Below are 18,647 nucleotides of genomic sequence, written 5' to 3'. Positions count from 1 at the left end.
GTGGTTTGCTCTGTGTGTGCTTTTCTTAAAGGCGGTGTTTAATAATGTTTACGTTGCCTTTAACCTTCGACTAACTTTGCAGTTTGTAGGCTGCTCCTCTGTCCTTTGAGACGGCTAACTTCCTATTCCTGGAAAGCATTGCATTCCCTTCCTAGTCATCTCTGTCACTTCTGCTGGGGAAGAAAGGAGACCATGGAGTGGTAGGCAATAGTGGTTGGAGTAATAGTTAATATGTATCCAAGGCTGTGTGCCAGGCACAGTGCTAAGTGATTTACTTCTATTATTAAATCTTGAAAACGACCTTATGAAACAAAAGCTATTGTTGTCGATCCTCAGATGCAAGAGAAAGTGTTTTCCCCCAAAATTAGCCCTCGGAAAAGAGGGTGGCCCCTTATGTTTGAGTCCTGACAAAGATTGCCCCGTTGTGGGGATTACTCTATTTCAGAGCACAAAGTAGTTTAAGTAATTGTCTCAGAATTATAAAGATGGGGCCTATTGTTTGGGGTTGCTTAATATTCAAGTATATGTTGGGTTTTTTTTCCATGTTAGTAGATGAGGAAACTGAGACTTGGCAAAGTTAAACAACTTGCCCAAGGTTGCGTGGCAAATAAGTAGTACAGCCGGGATTCAAACCCAGGCATGTAATCTTACTTCCATGTCCTCATTATTAGTCCTCCTCAGATTCTTTCTCTCACCTTTGAAAAGGTTTCAGTCCAGGGCATCACTGGTGTTTTTCTTCCTTCTTGTTGAGGTTTCATTGTCAGAGCAGAGAAGATCAGATGGTCAGTGCATATCCGGTCTGGAGCCATGCTTTTATGGAGAGCACTAGGAAGCTCTAGTTCACCTTCTAGTGGCATGGGATTCCCTCTGGTTCAGCCTTTCCAATCACCCTGCCTCCCTTTGCCATTGGTGGGAAGTTTATTGCTTCTGGAGTCAGTCCCTTTTCTTGGTGCTGGTTATAGGAGTTCTTCCTCATACTGAGCAGAAATTGCCTTTCCTGGAATTTTCGGGCTAACAGAAAGGAGATCAAAATAGACCTGGATTTGTCTCATCTGATCTCTCCTTCCTTCCCCTCCCCTCCTTCTTCCTTTCCCAATAAATATTTTATTTTAAAACAGTTTTAGATTTTAGAAAAGGTAAGCTATGTGCTAAGATAGTACAGAGATTTTCTGTATATCTCTCAGCTTATTATTAACATCTTACACTACTGCGGTGCATTTGTCAGAACAAAGAAACTAATATGGGTCCATTGTGATTAAGTATAAACTCTGGATTTTATTCTGATTTTACTAGTTTTCCCCTAATATCCTTTCTGTGTTCCACAATCCCAAATTACATTTAGTCGTTGTGTTTTCTAAGTCTGACGTGGTGTGTGATAGTTTTTCAGCCTTTCCTTGTTTTTCATGACCTTGGCAATTTAAAGAGTACTGGCCAGGCATTTTGTATAATATCTCTCAGTTAGGATTTATCCAATGTTTCATCATGCGGTGTTGGATTTGGGAGAAGAAATACCATGAAAGTGAGTGTCATTCTCATTAGATCATATTGGGGACATGATATCAATATGACTTACCACTAGTAATGTTAACCTTGATCTTCTGGCTAAGGTAAAGATACCCCTCCCTTCCCTGTTTTTTTTTTTTTTTTTTAAGATTTTATTTATTTATTTTTAGAGAAAGGGGAAGGGAACAAGAAAGAGAGAAACATCAATGTGTAGTTGCCTCTCACGTGGCCCCCAATGGGGACCTAGCCTGCAACCCAGGTGTGTGCCCCGACTGGGAATCAAACTGGCAACCCTTTGGTTCAAAGACCTGTGCTCAATCCACTGAGCTATGCCAGCTACAGCATTCCCACCCCTCCCTTTTTTATAAAAGATTTTTTGAGAAGCAAGTCAACATGTGCAGCCCACATTTACGAGGTGGGAGTATTAAGCTGTACCTCCTGGTGGTGGGTATCTACATAAGTTATTGGGAATATTCTTAAGGCAGACTTGTCTCTTCTGCATTTATTAATTAATGTAGTCATTTATATCATTATGGAGTGATGCACATTTATCTTATACTTGGATTATAACCCATTACAATGGAATATTTTTGTTCAAACTGTTCAGCTCGGGCTGCTGAGGGATCTTCCAATCATCTCTTCTGTCCTTTTACTTGCCACCATTCTTTTGTTTTTTTAAGGATTTCCTTACTTTCTGGCACTACAAGATCTCCCAGGTTCCTCTTGTATTTTCCCTGGCCCATCCCTACAATTAGCCATCTTCCCAAGGATCTCTGTTTCCTTTTGTTTGAGAACGATATTAGAAACTTAGTTCTGGCCACTGGGTGTGCTCATTGCTAGTGGTGTGTCACTGCGTCTAAACCCTCTTAGTGGACAGAGCTAGGAAATGTCTGTTACCAGTCCATGTGGCGCACGTGTCTACAATATTTCTGTGTCTGCATTTGTTCTCACAGTAAAGCCTTGTGTTTTTGAGCACTGTGTAGCCAACAGTGAGAAAATGCTTTGCTGCCTTCTACCACCAACTGTGATGTTTTAAAAAGGGGGAGTGGAGAAAGTGAAAATGGAGAACTGGACAAAATTGTAATCTAAGAGCTCAGCCGTCCTCTCATTGTATCCTGTCACTTTAGAGAGAAAGAGATTCTAAGACATTTACTGAGACTCTAAGAGGTTAAGGAACTAGATAGTGGACAGTCAGTATTGGAATCAGGAATTTGAAACAGAGCGTCTTTATTTCCACGTATCTCATAGTGCCTCTTGAAGACTGATCAGTATTCTTGACTTTATGTTCAACTCAATAATTAACTTTTTGGAATGCATTAAACAGGTGAGAATGAAATTTTAGAAATTGATATTCACAGCTATTATCTAGCCAACAGAAATCTGCTAGAGTGTCAATAATAAGGGGTTTTGCTCTCTAGCAACATATCTTAGATTAACAACTTGAAAATGATGGTCTGATGGCCAGATGCTAGTGAGTGAGTCTTTTCAAATGATTATGATGGTTATCCCACCATGTTTTACTTTGTATAACTATCTCTAAAAAAATCCTTTTACTCTGGGGAGAGAATCATAGGCCTTCTCTAGGATAGATACTAGATGTATACACTTGCTTTTTAGAAATGGTATATAAAGCAATGAAGGAATCTGTTTAATGTCATCCAAGGAGTTGTTTAAAAATCTGAGGTCATTCCTCTGAAGGAGTGTCAGCACTCATTTGGATATATAGGTACTAACATGTTTTATTTTTAATCATTTACTTTATAAATATATTATTTTATTTTAATGTTCTAGTATCTGAAGTACTTGTATTTTTATTTTTAAAACTAATAGATTCTGTTTAACCAAGTGTAAGATAAAATAATAGGATCTACAACTTGACTCACTGTTTTGTAAACTAGATCTTTTATAGTATTTTTAGTTTTATAAACTAAATCTATTATAAACTAGATCTTTCAAAACAAGCAACTCTAATGCCAAATTTTTTGCAGTATTATCTCCAAGACAAGAAATAAACAAATAAGAAGCATTGTAGGCAGTGAACATCACAGACTTGTCTGCGTGCTGTCTGGACTGACGTGGTGCATGAATTACATCTTTGCACAAGACTAACGTGTTGTCACATTACCGCTTTTTATTTCAGAGCATCGGGGAGTCCGCAATGTCTGGTGTGTTACATCAGCTGCTGCCCCTGATTAAGCCTTCGAGTCAGAGGACCAGTGATGACTACAGCCCCGAAGAGCTGCTGATCCTCCTAATATATATTTACTCCGTCACTGGAGAGTCCACAGAGGACAAGGCCCTGGCTGCAACTGAAGAAAAGGTGAAGAGAGCACTGGCCCAGGTCTTCTGTGAGGAGTCTAAGTTGTCACCTTTGCTGCAGAAAATCACAGGTGAGTGTCTAACAAAGATCTAGAACATAAACATCACTGATACAGAAAATGGGTTTAAAAATAAAAGCCACTTCAGAAAGAGGACGTAACCATCTTCGTTGGAATGGTCTGGAACTTCATAAGGCCTGGTGAATGCTAGCTAGCCTTTAGCATCAGAGGTTTCCTTGCAGATATTTTTTCCAGTTGTGGGAGCAAAGCAGCCTTCTAGTTGCTTATCAGAACTCATATTCCTTAGAGCCAGAGCCTTGTTAAAATAGGAAAATATTCATAGGGCGTAATATCTTAAAGGAAAATAAAATGTAGTGCATCTTACTCAAAGGGTTTCTGTTGACATACTCTCCTTGGTGTTGTCATTTCAAACTTAAAAAAAAAAACAGTCTTCTTAACATATTACACAATGATATAGGATTAAAAAGTTACCATTTTCCAGCGTAATTTCCTATTTTGACATGTCACATTTCATTTGAATCTGGATTACTTGGTGGTATCCAAAATAATACCCATACATCCCAGTAAAGTGGGCTATTTAATTTGGGAGAAGTATATAATTAAATATCATAAAATCTAACTTTTCACTTCTAGTAGGGACTGTGATATAACTCAGAGACATTCATGTGTTTTATTCTGTATCAAATTCAGTATTTTTATTTATATTCTCTGTAAAGCTTATTTCTATTAGTATGGACTGAGCCTGGATCTGTTTGAGAGGAAGATGTTATTATTAAAACACACATAAAACTTACATACTTTAAAAACATACCAAGTTTCCATTCACTAATGCATGTGTGTGTGTGTGTGTAGATGTGTGTGGACCTCTCCATTCAGAAGGCTCAGTCGAGGTAGATTGTATGTCCCCCAGCTCCTCCTCCTGGCCCCTGTCGGGCCTCCCTGGGAGAAGCTCCGGATTGCTCAGAAGCAGGCCGTGCAGCCGTTGGCCTGAGCGTCCCGGGCATGTGTGCTTTCCTTTGTGCCCACTGCTGACCTTTCCTCTGTTTGGTTGTGGAAAATGAAACCCTGATGAGATGGAAACCGAATGAAGTTTCCACAGAAATGAGACACTTTTTCTTGCTTAGTATAGAACCTGTCTGCCAACTCAAAATCTGCTTGAGGAAAACCGGTGGAATCTGTCCCCATTTCAGTTAGGTGCAGTGCGCTGTGTGACTACATGTGTTTGGCTACAAATGGGTATTGAAGCTTAAATATGGTTTATACGGTGCTAAGAACAGTGATTTGATTCAAAGTAAAATTGAATTCTAGGAGAATTTAATTGGAAGTTACTCTTGAAATGCATAATTTCAGAAACAGACAACAAAGATGGTGTGTTTTAGCCAAGGTTATTTGGATAGCTTTTCTGTAACATTAGTATGTGACTACGTTACTTGGGGAATTGAGGTCATGCCCTAAGAGTGTTCATTTAATATTTGCTCAAGGTGTTTATTGACCCAGCATTTCATTCTTTATTAGTTTCCCTATTTAGGATTGCTCAGGATATTGGATTTTCTTGCTTTGAACTGTGATTTCACTTTTTAAAACACTTCTGTACATTCATGTGTATAACAGGAAAATTTTTAAGTTTAGCAGTTGAAGATTAAAAATTAAAAATTTGTGGAAATTCAGTGTATTTAAAAATTTTAAGAGCATCTTTGTGTAATGCTGAGTATATATTTCAGTTTAAACAAGGTGGATAAAACATGCTACTTAAATTTGATGTAAGTGGACCTACCGGTGGGACCCACGGGCCTTGATAAACTTCTGTGCACACCAGAAGGACTTTATTTCTGAAGACAGACTTTGACTTGGCTGATCAGACATACCCTTATTAAGTGCATTATAAGGTCATTCGTCCTGAGAAGTAGGGTTATGTTTACAGTTAGCTGCTGAGGAGAATGTTTAATCTATATCCCCTGATAAAAAGTAATATGATAGTGTTAGGGGTGTCATTAGACAAGGATGGGATACCCCAGAATGTACTGGAAGAATCAAATTGCTTTCAAAGGTGCTTATCATGGAACTAGGTTAACCTAGCTTTTTACATTGAGTTTTACCTTGAACTTGTCCACAGTGTCGTGCTTATGTTATTCCAGTTCATAGTCTTGCCTTACTCATTACTGGTTGGCAGAATTTATTTTATGCCTTGTACACATCATGTGGTTGATAAAATTTGTTTAAAAAGTATTATCGAAAACAAGCGAGTTATCAATATAAGAATTCTACTTTTCATAAAATGCTATAATTTTACTGATCTTAACATCAATAGGATCAAGAAAGCAATACTTTTTCTGCACTAAAAACTTAAGCATGTTATTGTCACTGAACTGCTAAGTGATAGAGCCAGAATTTGAACCCTGTTGTTCCGGATCTAGAGCCCATATTTTTAAACACAAAATTTCTAAATTTGCCACAAGCTCACTTCCATTACCACTACATTTATTTTATATAATATTCTCTAACTTATGCTTGCTTACACAATTTTTTTATCCCCACCCAAGAACATGTTTATTGATTTTATAGAGAGAGGAAAGGAGGGAGAGAGGGAGAGAACATCAGTCAGTTGCCTCTAATATGCACTCCACCGGGGACTCACCCTGCAGCCTAGGCATGTGCCCTGTCTGGGAATCGAACCCATGACCTTTTGGCTTATGAGACTGAGCTCCACCAATTGAACCACACCGGCCAAGGCTACACGTACTGTTTTAAGTTATGCATGCTCAACCATTCCATCATGTTCTTATTTTCTAAACAGTGAATTAATCTTTGGTTAATGTTTTAGATATTACTTATGCTTTTTAATCTTTTTATAATAGCTACTTACAGATGTTTCCTTATATCTTCCTGTTTTTGTGCATGTACCCTCTTTGTTTCTGCTTTGCTATAAAGAAATTAAAATATCATTTCGGTCGTTGAAATCTATTGGTTGTCAAGTTTTTTCTAAAACAAGACTAGCAAACTTAATTCTTTTTATTTCAAGAATACCTTTTGACAATAATTGCCTTGTGTGTAAGATTCATATTTCCTTTTATATGTCTAATATGTAATTTAATTTCAACAACTTTATTTCTTCTTATTCTTTCCTTTTATGAAATAGACAACAATAAATTATAATTGACAAAACAAAACTTCAGCATGGTCAATGGCAGGATGCTATTTTGTTTTCAATAGATACTTTTTGGGAGAGCGGTAGGCAAAAACTCTCTTTTCTACGCATACAAAATAACAAGGGTTGACTCTATGCATGTCAGTGATGAGAGCTGAAGGAAGAAAATTGCTATGGCCTAAATATGTCACTTAATGTTGTTCTTTCTCAGTCTTGCTAAGTTCAAAGAGAGTATCGGTTTCTGTATACATTAGTATTGGCATGGCAGTCACAAGAGGAAACAGAGGAAAACCATCTGAACCCTCTTCAGAGAATGGAATCAAAATGCTCATTTTAAAGATCTGTGCAGACTTGGAATGTCATCGTGCAGGAAAAGCATAGGGCTCACAGGCGGAAATCCTTGATTCCAAAGTCCTGGCTCTGCCATTTCCCAGCGGTGTATATGAGTGGACAAATCACCCCCCTTGATAGTAAACACAGGTGCCCTGTGGACCACTCATAATTTTGCCAAGGATAAAGCAATGGTATGTGCATGAGCTAATTTTTGGTCCATGCACTATTGTAACTAGGTCATTTTTTCCCCATGGATGTTATTATTTTGATGGCATCTAGCCGTCCTGTAGGGTAGTGCTTCCCACCCTTATTCACATTGGGGTGCATGTAGACAGTGGAAATGTTTGCACAGTATACTGGGGTAAACAGACAGGACACTTGTGGTCAGAGGCAGCCAGCCCTGGGGGCTCAGGCCACTCCAGGCCCTACCCGGTTGACCTGTGAACTGCAGCGAAGCAGCAGCTTGGCACACCTGGAACCTATTAGGGACAAATCAGTGTGCTGAGGTGGGTAGGTCAGAAGGCTGTGGACTCAGAAAACAAAGAAAAACAAAACTTGCACAGGGTTTTTAACACCCAAAACTATTTTGAAAAAATTTCTTTTTGATAAAAAATTTTTATATTACTCAATTTATTTCCTGAATTTTTATACTATCTTTATTTTTAATTTAATATTTATTGTATTTTTTCCATTACCATTTAGTCCCTTTATACCCACCTCCCGGCAGCAGTCACCACACTGTTGTCCATGTCCATGTCCCTTTTTTCTCATTCCCTGTACCCCCTTCTTCCCCCTTCCCCAGCTAACTGACATCTTGTTCTTCATCCGTGAGTCTGTCCACATTTTCTTTGTTCCTTCTGTTTGTTCATTAGATTCCACATATGAGTGAAGTCATATGGTATTTGTCTTTCTCTACTGACTTTTTCACTTAGCATAAGGTTCCCCAGGTCCGTTCATACTGTTGCAAAGGGTAAAATTTTCTTCTTTTTTACAATTGAGCAGTATTCCATTGTGTAAATGTCCCATAGTTGTTTTATCCACTCATCTGCTGATGGACACTTGGGCTGCTTCTGTACCTTGGCCATTGTAAATAATGCTGCAATAAACATTGGGGTGCTTATGTTCTTTTATACTAGTGTTTTGAGTTCATTTGGATATAGTTCCAAAAGTGGGATCACTGGGTCAAAAGGCAGATTCATTTTTAATTTTTTGCGGTATCTCTACTACTTTCCACAGTGGCTGCACCAGTCTGTGTTCCCACCAACAGGGCAAAAGGGTTCCCCTGTCCCTGCACCCTCATCAGCACTTGTTTTTTGTTGATTTATTGATAGTAGCCATTCTGACAGATGTGAGGTGATATCTCATTATGGTTTCAATTTGCATTTCTCTGATGATTAATGACATTGAGCATCTTTTCATATGTCTATAGTCCATCTGTATGTCCTCTTTGGAGAAGTATCTATTCAGGTCCTTTGCCCATTTTTTATTTGGGTTGTTTGGGGATCTTTTGGTGTTGAGTTTTGTAAGTACTTTATAAATTTTGGATATTAACCACTTACAAGATGTATTGGCAAATATGTTCTCCCATTCTGTGGGTTGTCTTTTTATTTTGTTGATGTTTTCCTTTGCTGTGCAAAAACTTTTTAGTTTGATGTAGTCCTGCTTATTTTTTCTTTTGTTTCCCTTGTCTGGGGAGATAGATCTGATAAAAAAAAATTGCTATGAGCAATACCTGAGATCTTGGTACCTAGGCTTTCTTCTAGGATTTTTATGGGTCTAGGATTCTGGGTCTAACATTTAGGTCTTTGACCCATTTGAATTTATTCTTTTGTGTGGTGTAAGATGGGGGTCTAGTAATCAAAACAGCATGGTACTGGCATAAAAATAGACACATAGATCAATGGAACAGAATAGAGACCCCAGAAATAAACCCGCACCTTTATAGTCAATTAATATTTGACAGAGGGAGCAAGCATGTACAATGGGCTAAAGATAGTTTATTCAATAAACGGTGCTGGGAGAATAAGACAGATACGTGCAGAAAAATGAAGCTATACTATCTTTAAAGAAAAATTCAATAGGGGTTAGACCTGTTTAGTTAGGTTTAGTGTAAAGCTAGGGAATGAATGATTAATAAGTATCTAAAAAGTATGTGGTTCAATATATATATAGAGGCATGATAAAAATAGAAACTCTAATTTCCATTTGTTAGACTCTTATTCTACTTCCTCTTGATAATTTGGGATTATCAATTACTGTATCATTTGCGTTCGTAGTGCACCTGGATATATATAATGGAAAACTTACCAAATTAGCTTAACAAACAAGGATTTATTTTTCTCAACTAGAAGTTCAGATTCAGGCAGCAGAACTCTTTCTGGCTTCTCCCTCTCTCCCTCCCTCCCTCTCTCATTTGTTTATGACAACTTTTTTGAAGAGTTCAGGTAATCATAGACCATATAAAATTATTACTGAGATTTGTGGCTTCCACTTTCTTATAAAAACTTGCATCTCCATTAACACTAGGCATAGACATTTTGTTTATTATGTTCGTAGAGGTATGTCTTTTAAACAAAGCATTTTTCATAGTTGGCCAAGTGCTTCCCCCAGCCTTGTAGAAAGTTTGAGTAGTAAAACATGACGTACTTCCAGGCAGAGAACTGTGAGAGACGAGGGGCTAACACGAATCTCTCCCTGTGTGCTTCCTTCACTCTATCGCTTCTGCATTCTTTCCTCATCTCACAGCTTTGCCTCGGCAATTCATCAAATTCAGAATACACATTTTTGCAGATTTTTGCTCCTAAGGGCACTATTCTGATTGAAAAACAGTTTTCAAGATTTCACAAATCTTTCCCTTGAGAAGTTGTTTTCTAGACCTTGAGCATTCCTATTGGTTTGGCAACGACAAGGATGGTGGTGCGGTAACTGGAGCAGTGACCCTAAAAGTTCATCACCAGTCGTCGTGTTACCCACACTTGAATGAAAACTCCGGCTCATTGTAGTAAGTGACAGTGTACACAATCATGGCTGTAGAATCCACCCACTCTGCTGAAGAAGGACTTCAGGATGTAAGGGGAAATTCATTTCAAAAGGGATTCTACCTCATCTCTTGATTTTTATTTATGGCTTCTAAGTTAGCGTGGCATTCCAGTGACAGAATTTTAATTAGGAATACACCTTCATTTTGCCTTTCAGGTTTCTTGTCTCAGGGCTGCCCAAACAAAACAAAACAAAACAAAAAACAGACTCTTGTTTTCTATTATGGTTTGCAACACTGTCTGGTATAATAGGGTCTATTTTTCCTCTAGATTTCTAAGATTTCTGCTGGAAACTCTGATGAAGAACATATGTCTGCCCTAAATCACTCCCATGAGAAATGTTGCAACTGTTACATTTAGTTTTACTGTCCAACATATTAAAATAGTTAACCACAGCACATATTACAAAACAGCTATATCAAGTGAAGTTTAAAATATTTAGTTCATATTTAAAATATATCACCAGCTATGAAGAAAGATATTTAGAGCTGCCTGTTACAGTGGCTAACTAGTTAAGCAATTTTGCTAACATATTAAGGGATTGTTACAAATTACTTTCTCAGGTACTTGATTTTTCCATACCACATTATAAGAACAATCATTCTTAACTAAGATCCTGGAATGGATCTTTTTGCACTGATATTTATATGTGCACAAATACATGAGACATACTGTGTATATCACTAAATTTTCGATCTGTACATGATCTTAATAATCATAATTGCTTAAGTGACAGAGGTTAATTATTGCTGATTCTTAGCTGCATATTCGGCCTTGTATAAATATCTCGATCAGGAAAGAGAAGAAATGGAATGCATAGAATACAGGGTAGTTTTCTTGAACACAGAGCTGTAGACCAGGCAGGAGAGACGAGGTGATGGAGTTGGAAAGTGGAGAGGGAGCCTTATCTCTCCTCCTAAGTGTGTCTCTAGATGTGTAACCTTAAGTCGCTTAGCTTGCTTCAGACTCAGGATCCTCATTATAAAATAAGAGTGTCTTTAGGCGAATCTTAGGTCTCTTTTTTTCTCTTCCATTCTATGGTTCTAGTTTCATATGCTTTTTGTTTTTAACTGAATCATTATACTGCTTTCCCTACCTCTAAATCAGCTCTTCCTCAATAACCCTCTGTCTTTTCCCGGATACCACTATCCTCTCAGGTGGGAAGCGAGCTCCACTGACTCACCTTCACCCCCCGTAGCAGTTGGCCCCTTCCTGCAGCCCATCTCTGTTTTTGGGGGGAGATGCTGTATATGTCTCTTCAAAGATACTTTCTTATCCTCAGGCACACACTGGCCCATGGACTTCTCTCAAAACCTTGAATCCCTGTCTATCCACTTATTCATCCTACCTTCTGGTGGATGCCAGCCTAACATTCTTAAATTTAGTTTTATATGTTACTACCTTTACCCTAAGGTTTTTCCTCCACTATTATAGCCATAGCTTCTCACTGTAGAAAGTTTGAAAATGTAAAGAACAATGTAAAGGCCACATATGAATTGTATTTTATTGAGTACCTATGAAAAAAACATATATGCTGCTTATGGTCTTTTTCTTTTTTAGTTTATTCTTTTTAAAAAAGATTTTATTTATTTTTAGAGAGGGGGAAGGGAGGAAGAAAGAGAGAGAAACATCAGTGTGTAGTTGCCTCTCATGCGGCCCTACCAGCGGCGACCTGGCCTGCATCCCAGAAAATGTGTCCTGACTGGGAATCGAACCAGAGCCCTGTGGTTTGTAGGCTGGCACTCAATCCACTAAGCCACACCAGCCAAGGCTATTTTATTTTATTCTTTATTTTATTCTTAGTGATTTAAAATCTTAGCTCTTAGATTATTAAGGTTATTAATATCTGGTCATATATTTTGCTAGTATGTTTTTCATGTTGGTATTTGCATTTCATATTTGCTCACATGGGGCGTCCAGACACGCAGCTGTCACCGGGAAAGTTGGGGCAGGGGCTCCAGCAGTGTGATCAGGACTCTGCATCTTCTGAGCTTTTCTTCTGAGTATTACCTCATTCTTTCCTATCACAACTGCCTGTGTGTGACCCCTCATCTTTCCCAGCCATTCCTGGCTCCTGTCATTCCAGAATAGCAGCCCGGGAAAAAAATGGCTTCATTCTTCTAGGGGTTATAGATCAATCCTAGGAAAGCAAGCTGACTTGCAGGCACTGGAGCCAGGACAAAGGGGTGCCCTTTGACCAAGGTGAGTTGTGAGTGTTCACCACCCAAAGTTAAGTCTGCTTTTGTCACCACGTATTTGACCCCCTTTATGCAAACATAGAGATGATGTACACATACAGATTTGTACACTTGAAACATACATAACTTTATTAACCAATGTCAGCCCTCAAAATTTAGTAAAATTTAAAATATATAAACCATTTAACTTTTTCTTAAAGATGACTCACGAGCCCCCTAACTGTGTTGTGTAGAGGTAGGCAGGAGGGTGGCAGGGGAAGGGATTTGGAGCGATGGGCTGTGACTGACAGCCCATCACTGCCACTTAGAATAGGGGTTGGAGTGAATCCACAAAGGCAGGGATACTGACATACAGAAGTGAGATATGTACACCACAAGAACATTCACTAACCAACCAGTTTTACATCTGTACATTAAAAAAATACATCTTACCTATCCTTTCTTGAGTTTAAAATTTTACCTGTAAACAGTTGAAGATGTCATTGATACCTGAATAAGTACTTCAAGAGTAGGTATTTGTGTGCCTAAGAATGATTGTCTGGAATTTTCACGAGTGTCTTAGAAAACAGCATCAGAGCAACTGTCAATTACAGTCGTTCTTAGAACTGAAGCTGCTTTCACCATGTGAATGCCTCTCAGCACTCAAGTAGCAGTAATCGTGCCTGTCATGCATGGCTGTTTAATTATGTATAATTTTTTGAATAAAAGCTTTAGAAAGGCAGAAATTGTCATTTGGTTGAATTTTAAAGCTCTAGTTGTGTTTATATGTCTCTTAAACTATTCATAGTCAGATTTTTTCCCTGATTACAGAAATTTCACTTGTTTATTATAGAATACTTGAAAGATCTTTTGCTCTTTAACAAACACAGAAAAATAAATAAAAAATTACCTACAATCCCACCACCCAGGGAAAACTACTGTTATTGTTTTGATGTGTATTTGATGATCTACTGATAAGTAGAAACTCGGATCCCATAAATGCTTCCCACATGAGGTTTTCAGGTGGGATTTTGTTTGAAATGTGTTTTCCAGTTTATCTCTTAAGGTCATCATCATACCCAGCATAAAGAAGGCACAGGTTTATAGTCAACATAAGTTTTTTTAAACTAATATTGGAAAGGAAGTTGTTGAGAATGTTAGTCCTGAATCCGTGTTCCAAGTTCGAGGAGACATTATCCTCAAAGGTAAAATCAAAACATAAAGGAGGATCATTAGGACCTTAGGTAGGAGGAAAAACGTTTAAGTATAAGCAGTTCAACTTGAAATTCCAGCAGAAAATTAAAAAGAGACACAAAGGGCTCTAGGCTTTGACTTACATTATTTTATTATGTGAGAGTAGAAGATTAACATTTAAAAAGCCAGAAGGAGAACATATGTGTACAATGACAGTGATATTGGTGTGTATTTTAAAATTTAGTTTTAAATGTAACCACGAATGTAATTCTCATAGAAGCCTGACATTTTCTGCCTTAATGTGTTGCCTATTTGTTCTGTCCTTAGCACCTGGCCTGCATTGGTCCCGAATGGAATGTAATTTTCACCGAAGTGTTTAGAAAATGAAGTCCCTTCTTTTTTTGTTTTTCCTTTCATTTTAAACACAAGACATATGCCTGCACCTCTTCGTCAGGCTCTTGAGTTGTTGCCAACCTGACAGAGAACCATCTGGAACAGGAAACTGATATGGTGCAGTGTTCATTAGCAATTTACATTTTCCAACATGCAAAATGGTTAGGGTTTTAATTTTAAAAGCTGTGGTTTTGTCCAAACTGTACTCCAGAGTAATTGGACTCTTTCCTTATTTTTGTTGTGGCGGTCAAGAAAAACAGTTAAATCTGATCTGTTTTTGTTTTTTGTTTTTTCATGCAGTGATTTCGGATTTGGAGTTTCTATTCTGTACAAATCACCACCTTGCACAGAATTCAATCTTTGGCCAAGAAAGATTTTTTTTCCTAGTTAAAATGTGATTAGATACTTCCTAACTGGGGGAGCACACACTCTTTCTGTCAAAGTATAGGCATGATGTACCAAGTAAACTATCACACTTGATAGAGTTCACAGTATTTCAGTCATCTCTTTGGTGTACAAGAAATGAAGTACATGTTTTCATCTATTAAAAAAACCTCAGAACACTAAATGTTGTTCCTAGGAGCAGATTGCTCAGCACCAATTTCTTCTATAATTGTATTTTTATTATTATTTTTAAACTTTGATCTCTAGCTTACCATCTCCCTTCTCCCATCCCCTCTCCCCTAGTCTCACACCTCTGTGAGAAAACCCGTCCCCTTGGGGGTTCGCCACCACATGCTTGAGTGTTTCCAGTTGTTCTCCTTGAGAGCGCAGAAGCCCAGACAAAATGACATCATCTGAGATGAGTTCAGCCTTTTATTTTAGCAATGGCTATTTCATGACTGTTGACTTTAGAGTGATTCAAGCATTTCAGAGCAGCAGCCCTTCCTGACGTCAGAGTGGAAGTGTTGAAGCTATTATATGTCAGGACATCTCCACACGGAGCTTAGAATAGAACAAAACCCACCAGGGTATACTCGTTGGAACTTTTCGGTAGGGTGTGTACAAAGAAAAATCCAAATATCAAATTCCTAATTACTTCCTTATTGTTATTATCTTTATAGTTCTTTCTTGAGCCAATTAATGCCTTCGTTTATCTTAAATTCACCTTCAGTATGTGAAAAATCAGGGACAAAATTCTGAGAACATATATACATATATGGTTTTGTGATTTTTCTTCTGTTTTTAAGGGTATGACTCTTGGTTTGCATTTGGGAAGTGAAAAAAATCAATGTTTTGCTTCAAATTAGTAGAATAGCAAAAATGGACATGATCAGATTGAAAAAAAATCTGGGTCACTGCTCTCCAGGGAAGGGAGGAGCGAGAAACAGTTGCCAAGCAGTGTGCTACACCCACAGTGTCCCCTGTGTCTGGACGGGATGACACACCCTCGGCACTGGACTCTACAGAAGTATAGAATGTCATTTTTCGATGATCACTTTCTCAGTCTGGAGGCCTTCTTATTCTCTCATAGCCTTTGTCCCAGCCACGGGCTTTTCAGTTCCTTAATTACCTGATACTCCCACCAGATTTGAGGTCCTTGCACAAGAGGTTCTCTCCAGCTGAGTCCCCACCCCAGCTCAGTAACCCCCTTTGGAGCTCGGTTCAGACCACATGTGCTGGGGGTTAGCACCCTCTGACCTCCATGCTAGCTCAGCACCCTGCACCCCCATCATGTGTCTATAGTGAACGGTTTATTATATGTTTGTGTGGTGCTTTGATTAGTGTCTGCCTTTCCTCCCAGACCATAAACTCTATGAATTTTGTTTGCCGTTATATTTCAAGCACTGATCGTGCTTGGGAGCACATGGAAGGATCTTGGTAAGTATTTATTAAATGAATGAGGGAATTAGAAAGTCCTGCCTCAGCTTCAGTGTTTAGTCTGACACCCTGTAACATGGCAAATAGGTTGCAGCTTTACCAGGGGAACATTTAGTTGCCTAAAATGAATGGGAAATTGCAAAATGCTAGTGCAGGAAAACGCAGATGAGAAAGGCTTTAAATCCAGGTAAATAATATGCTTAAGAACATTTCCATTTTCCTCCCCAAGGTTTTAATTAATTAATTAATTTAAATTGAATTTATTGGAGTGACACTGGTGCACAAAACCACATGGTGTCAAGTGTACAACTCAATAAAACATCATCTTCACGCTGCATCACGTACCCATCACCCCAAGCAAAGTCTTTTTCCATCCTCACCTTTGCTCACCTCCACCTACTCCCTCTTCCCCTCTGGCTGCCACCACACTGTTGTCTGGCTCTGTATGTGGTACATGTACACAATGGAATATTACTCAGCCATAAAAAAGAAGGAAGTCCTATCTTTTGCAACAGCATGGATTGACCTGGGGGTTATTATGTTAGGTGAAATAAATCAGTCAGAGAAAGACAAAAAAATGATATGATCTCACTTATATGTGGAATTCAATGAACAAAAACCTGCTGAGCAAAATAGAAACAGAGGCGTGAATACATGGAATAGACTGACTGCTGTCAGAGGGGAGGAGTTTTAGGGAGCTGGGTGAAAGAAGGTGAAGGGATTAAGCAAAATATATATATGTGTAGCAAAATATATATATATGTACTATATGTACTATATGCATGTACTATATGTACACATATATGTACTATATGTACGTGTGTGTGTGTGTGTGTAGTATTTTCCAACTGTGTTGTATTTTAATACTGTTTCCTAAAATACATCTCCAGCTCCCCATTCTTACCTGTAGAAGTCTCACCTGGTCACTGAGATGCAACTACCTTTCTTATTCCCTCCCTAATCATCCCAGCCTGATGTGAACCCTGTGCCTCAGTACTGATTTGTGATAGTCCTGGGGCACCTCCACAGTATTTGTGTTGCCTCATGTGCTTGGTATTTGTACATGTATGTTCTTCCTACCTGGTGATCTTGGGCAAGTCAGTTAATCTCTCTTTACCTCCTCTACTCCATCTTTAAAATGGGGGACATAATGGTACCTGTCTCATGGGATCGCCCTAGGGAGCACTTAGCTGTATATAGCTACCACCGTTATCTGTTATTACCTCTTCTATTACATTAAGCTTCTCAGGGCAGCGACCATGTATTACTCTCCTTTGCATTTCTGGCTGCCATTTTTAAATTGCGGTGCTAAAGGAGGGAAGGAACAAATACCGGGTTTTGACATTTTCATGAGACTCTTCACTTTATTCCCAGGCTTGGTTCAGGTTGAATGGAGGTTGGGCTGACAGCTCACCCTTTGGGGGTCTAGCACGGGTGCTGAGATTTTTAGATGGTGGGAGAAGAATTTGATAATGATTACTATTTTCTGTAAACTCTTCTCGCTCTATAAAACTCCATTTGTTGTTTTGCAGAAAACTATTTCTTCTATTCCCGATGAGCAAAATAGTATAAATGACATATCATCATCTGGGCAGTAAATCTAAATGTTCTACCCCAATGCCACCTAGAAAATAAATCTAGGAGGTGACTCATTTTTCTTTCACACATACATTTTGGAATTGAAATTTTTTTAGCTTCATAAGAAAAGGACATTTAAGCTGCGCATAGGTGAGATGGACTTAACTTTCTTTTACTTCATTTCTCTGAGGAAAATTTTATAGGTTGGTTATCCCCTGACCCTCAGCTTTCATTGGTCCACCCAAGTGAAGCTGGGGTGTCAGACACTGGTGCATTTGCCTGTATGACTCGAACAGCACTGACAGACCTGGTCTCTCTCTTAAATGCTTGGTCCCATAGTCCTAGCACACTAACTGGCACTTATAGGATTATATGTTTATTGTACACCAAACATGTCTAAACATAGCAGGGAAACCACATTGTAGGATGGTCCAGCTCTTTGGGCTCATGGTCTCACTGACACAGTGAGATGTTGGGCCCTCTAACAGGGTGCAGCCCCACCTAGCAATGTTCTTCTCCAGTGAGCTCATCACTGGGGCCCATAGCCTTGGGTTCCCTGCTCCTCCGGAGGGAAATTTTTATTTTTTATTTTTTAACTGCATTTAAAAACTTGTCCAAAGCCATTTCAAACATAGGATTTCATTCTACTTCCCATCCACTCTACAATCCAGTTGCCAAAGGTTTTGTTTAGTACTTTAGTAACTTAACATCTTACGTTGAACTGAAATGGCTCACATTTTACTTAATTTAGTATGCAAAGAATTATTTATTTCACAAAGGATTTTAAGCCATTACTCTACATATAAATTATAAGAAGGAAATCAAGAACATATAAACATAAAAAAATACAGATCATAAAAGTCAGTTTAGATGTTCACCTCTCAGCTTCTAAGAAGCAAAAGTTGAAAAAAAGAGACAAATCATCTATACACTTTACATTTTACAAAATATCAAAAAGTATCAGGCAATATAAAAAAGCATTTTCTATTATTAAACCCTAAAAAATTCTTTACATGACTGGGCATGACATCCAATATGATTGAGTGGGACTCAGTGAAAATGGTTTTTCAGTGAATTAAAATGATACCGTCCACATGCTTAAGTTGTGAGTGCTTCAGCCTGATCC

At 38.4% G+C, this 18,647-nt stretch overlaps 1 protein-coding gene across 2 annotated transcripts in view; it reads left to right on the top strand.

Moving 5' to 3' along the window:
• Window positions 1-18,647, top strand: part of SCFD2 (sec1 family domain containing 2) — a 318,375-nt gene that overhangs the window by 106,244 nt on the left and 193,484 nt on the right. Inside the window, exons 5-6 of one of the 2 annotated variants that reach the window (XM_036020503.1) lie at window positions 3,644-3,893; window positions 14,423-16,180. In XM_036020503.1, coding sequence (XP_035876396.1) covers window positions 3,644-3,893; window positions 14,423-14,520 — 348 coding nt within the window. In that variant the 3' untranslated portion in view covers window positions 14,521-16,180. Of the gene's footprint in view, window positions 1-3,643; window positions 3,894-14,422; window positions 16,181-18,647 lie in introns of those variants that run through there. The other variant, XM_028507539.2, reaches the window with a different exon arrangement.

Source organism: Phyllostomus discolor, chromosome 1 (genome assembly GCF_004126475.2).
Source record: "Phyllostomus discolor isolate MPI-MPIP mPhyDis1 chromosome 1, mPhyDis1.pri.v3, whole genome shotgun sequence".
Lineage (NCBI taxonomy): Eukaryota > Metazoa > Chordata > Mammalia > Chiroptera > Phyllostomidae > Phyllostomus > Phyllostomus discolor.
Note: the sequence above shows the minus strand (reverse complement) of the source record. Positions and strands in the feature narration are given on the sequence as shown.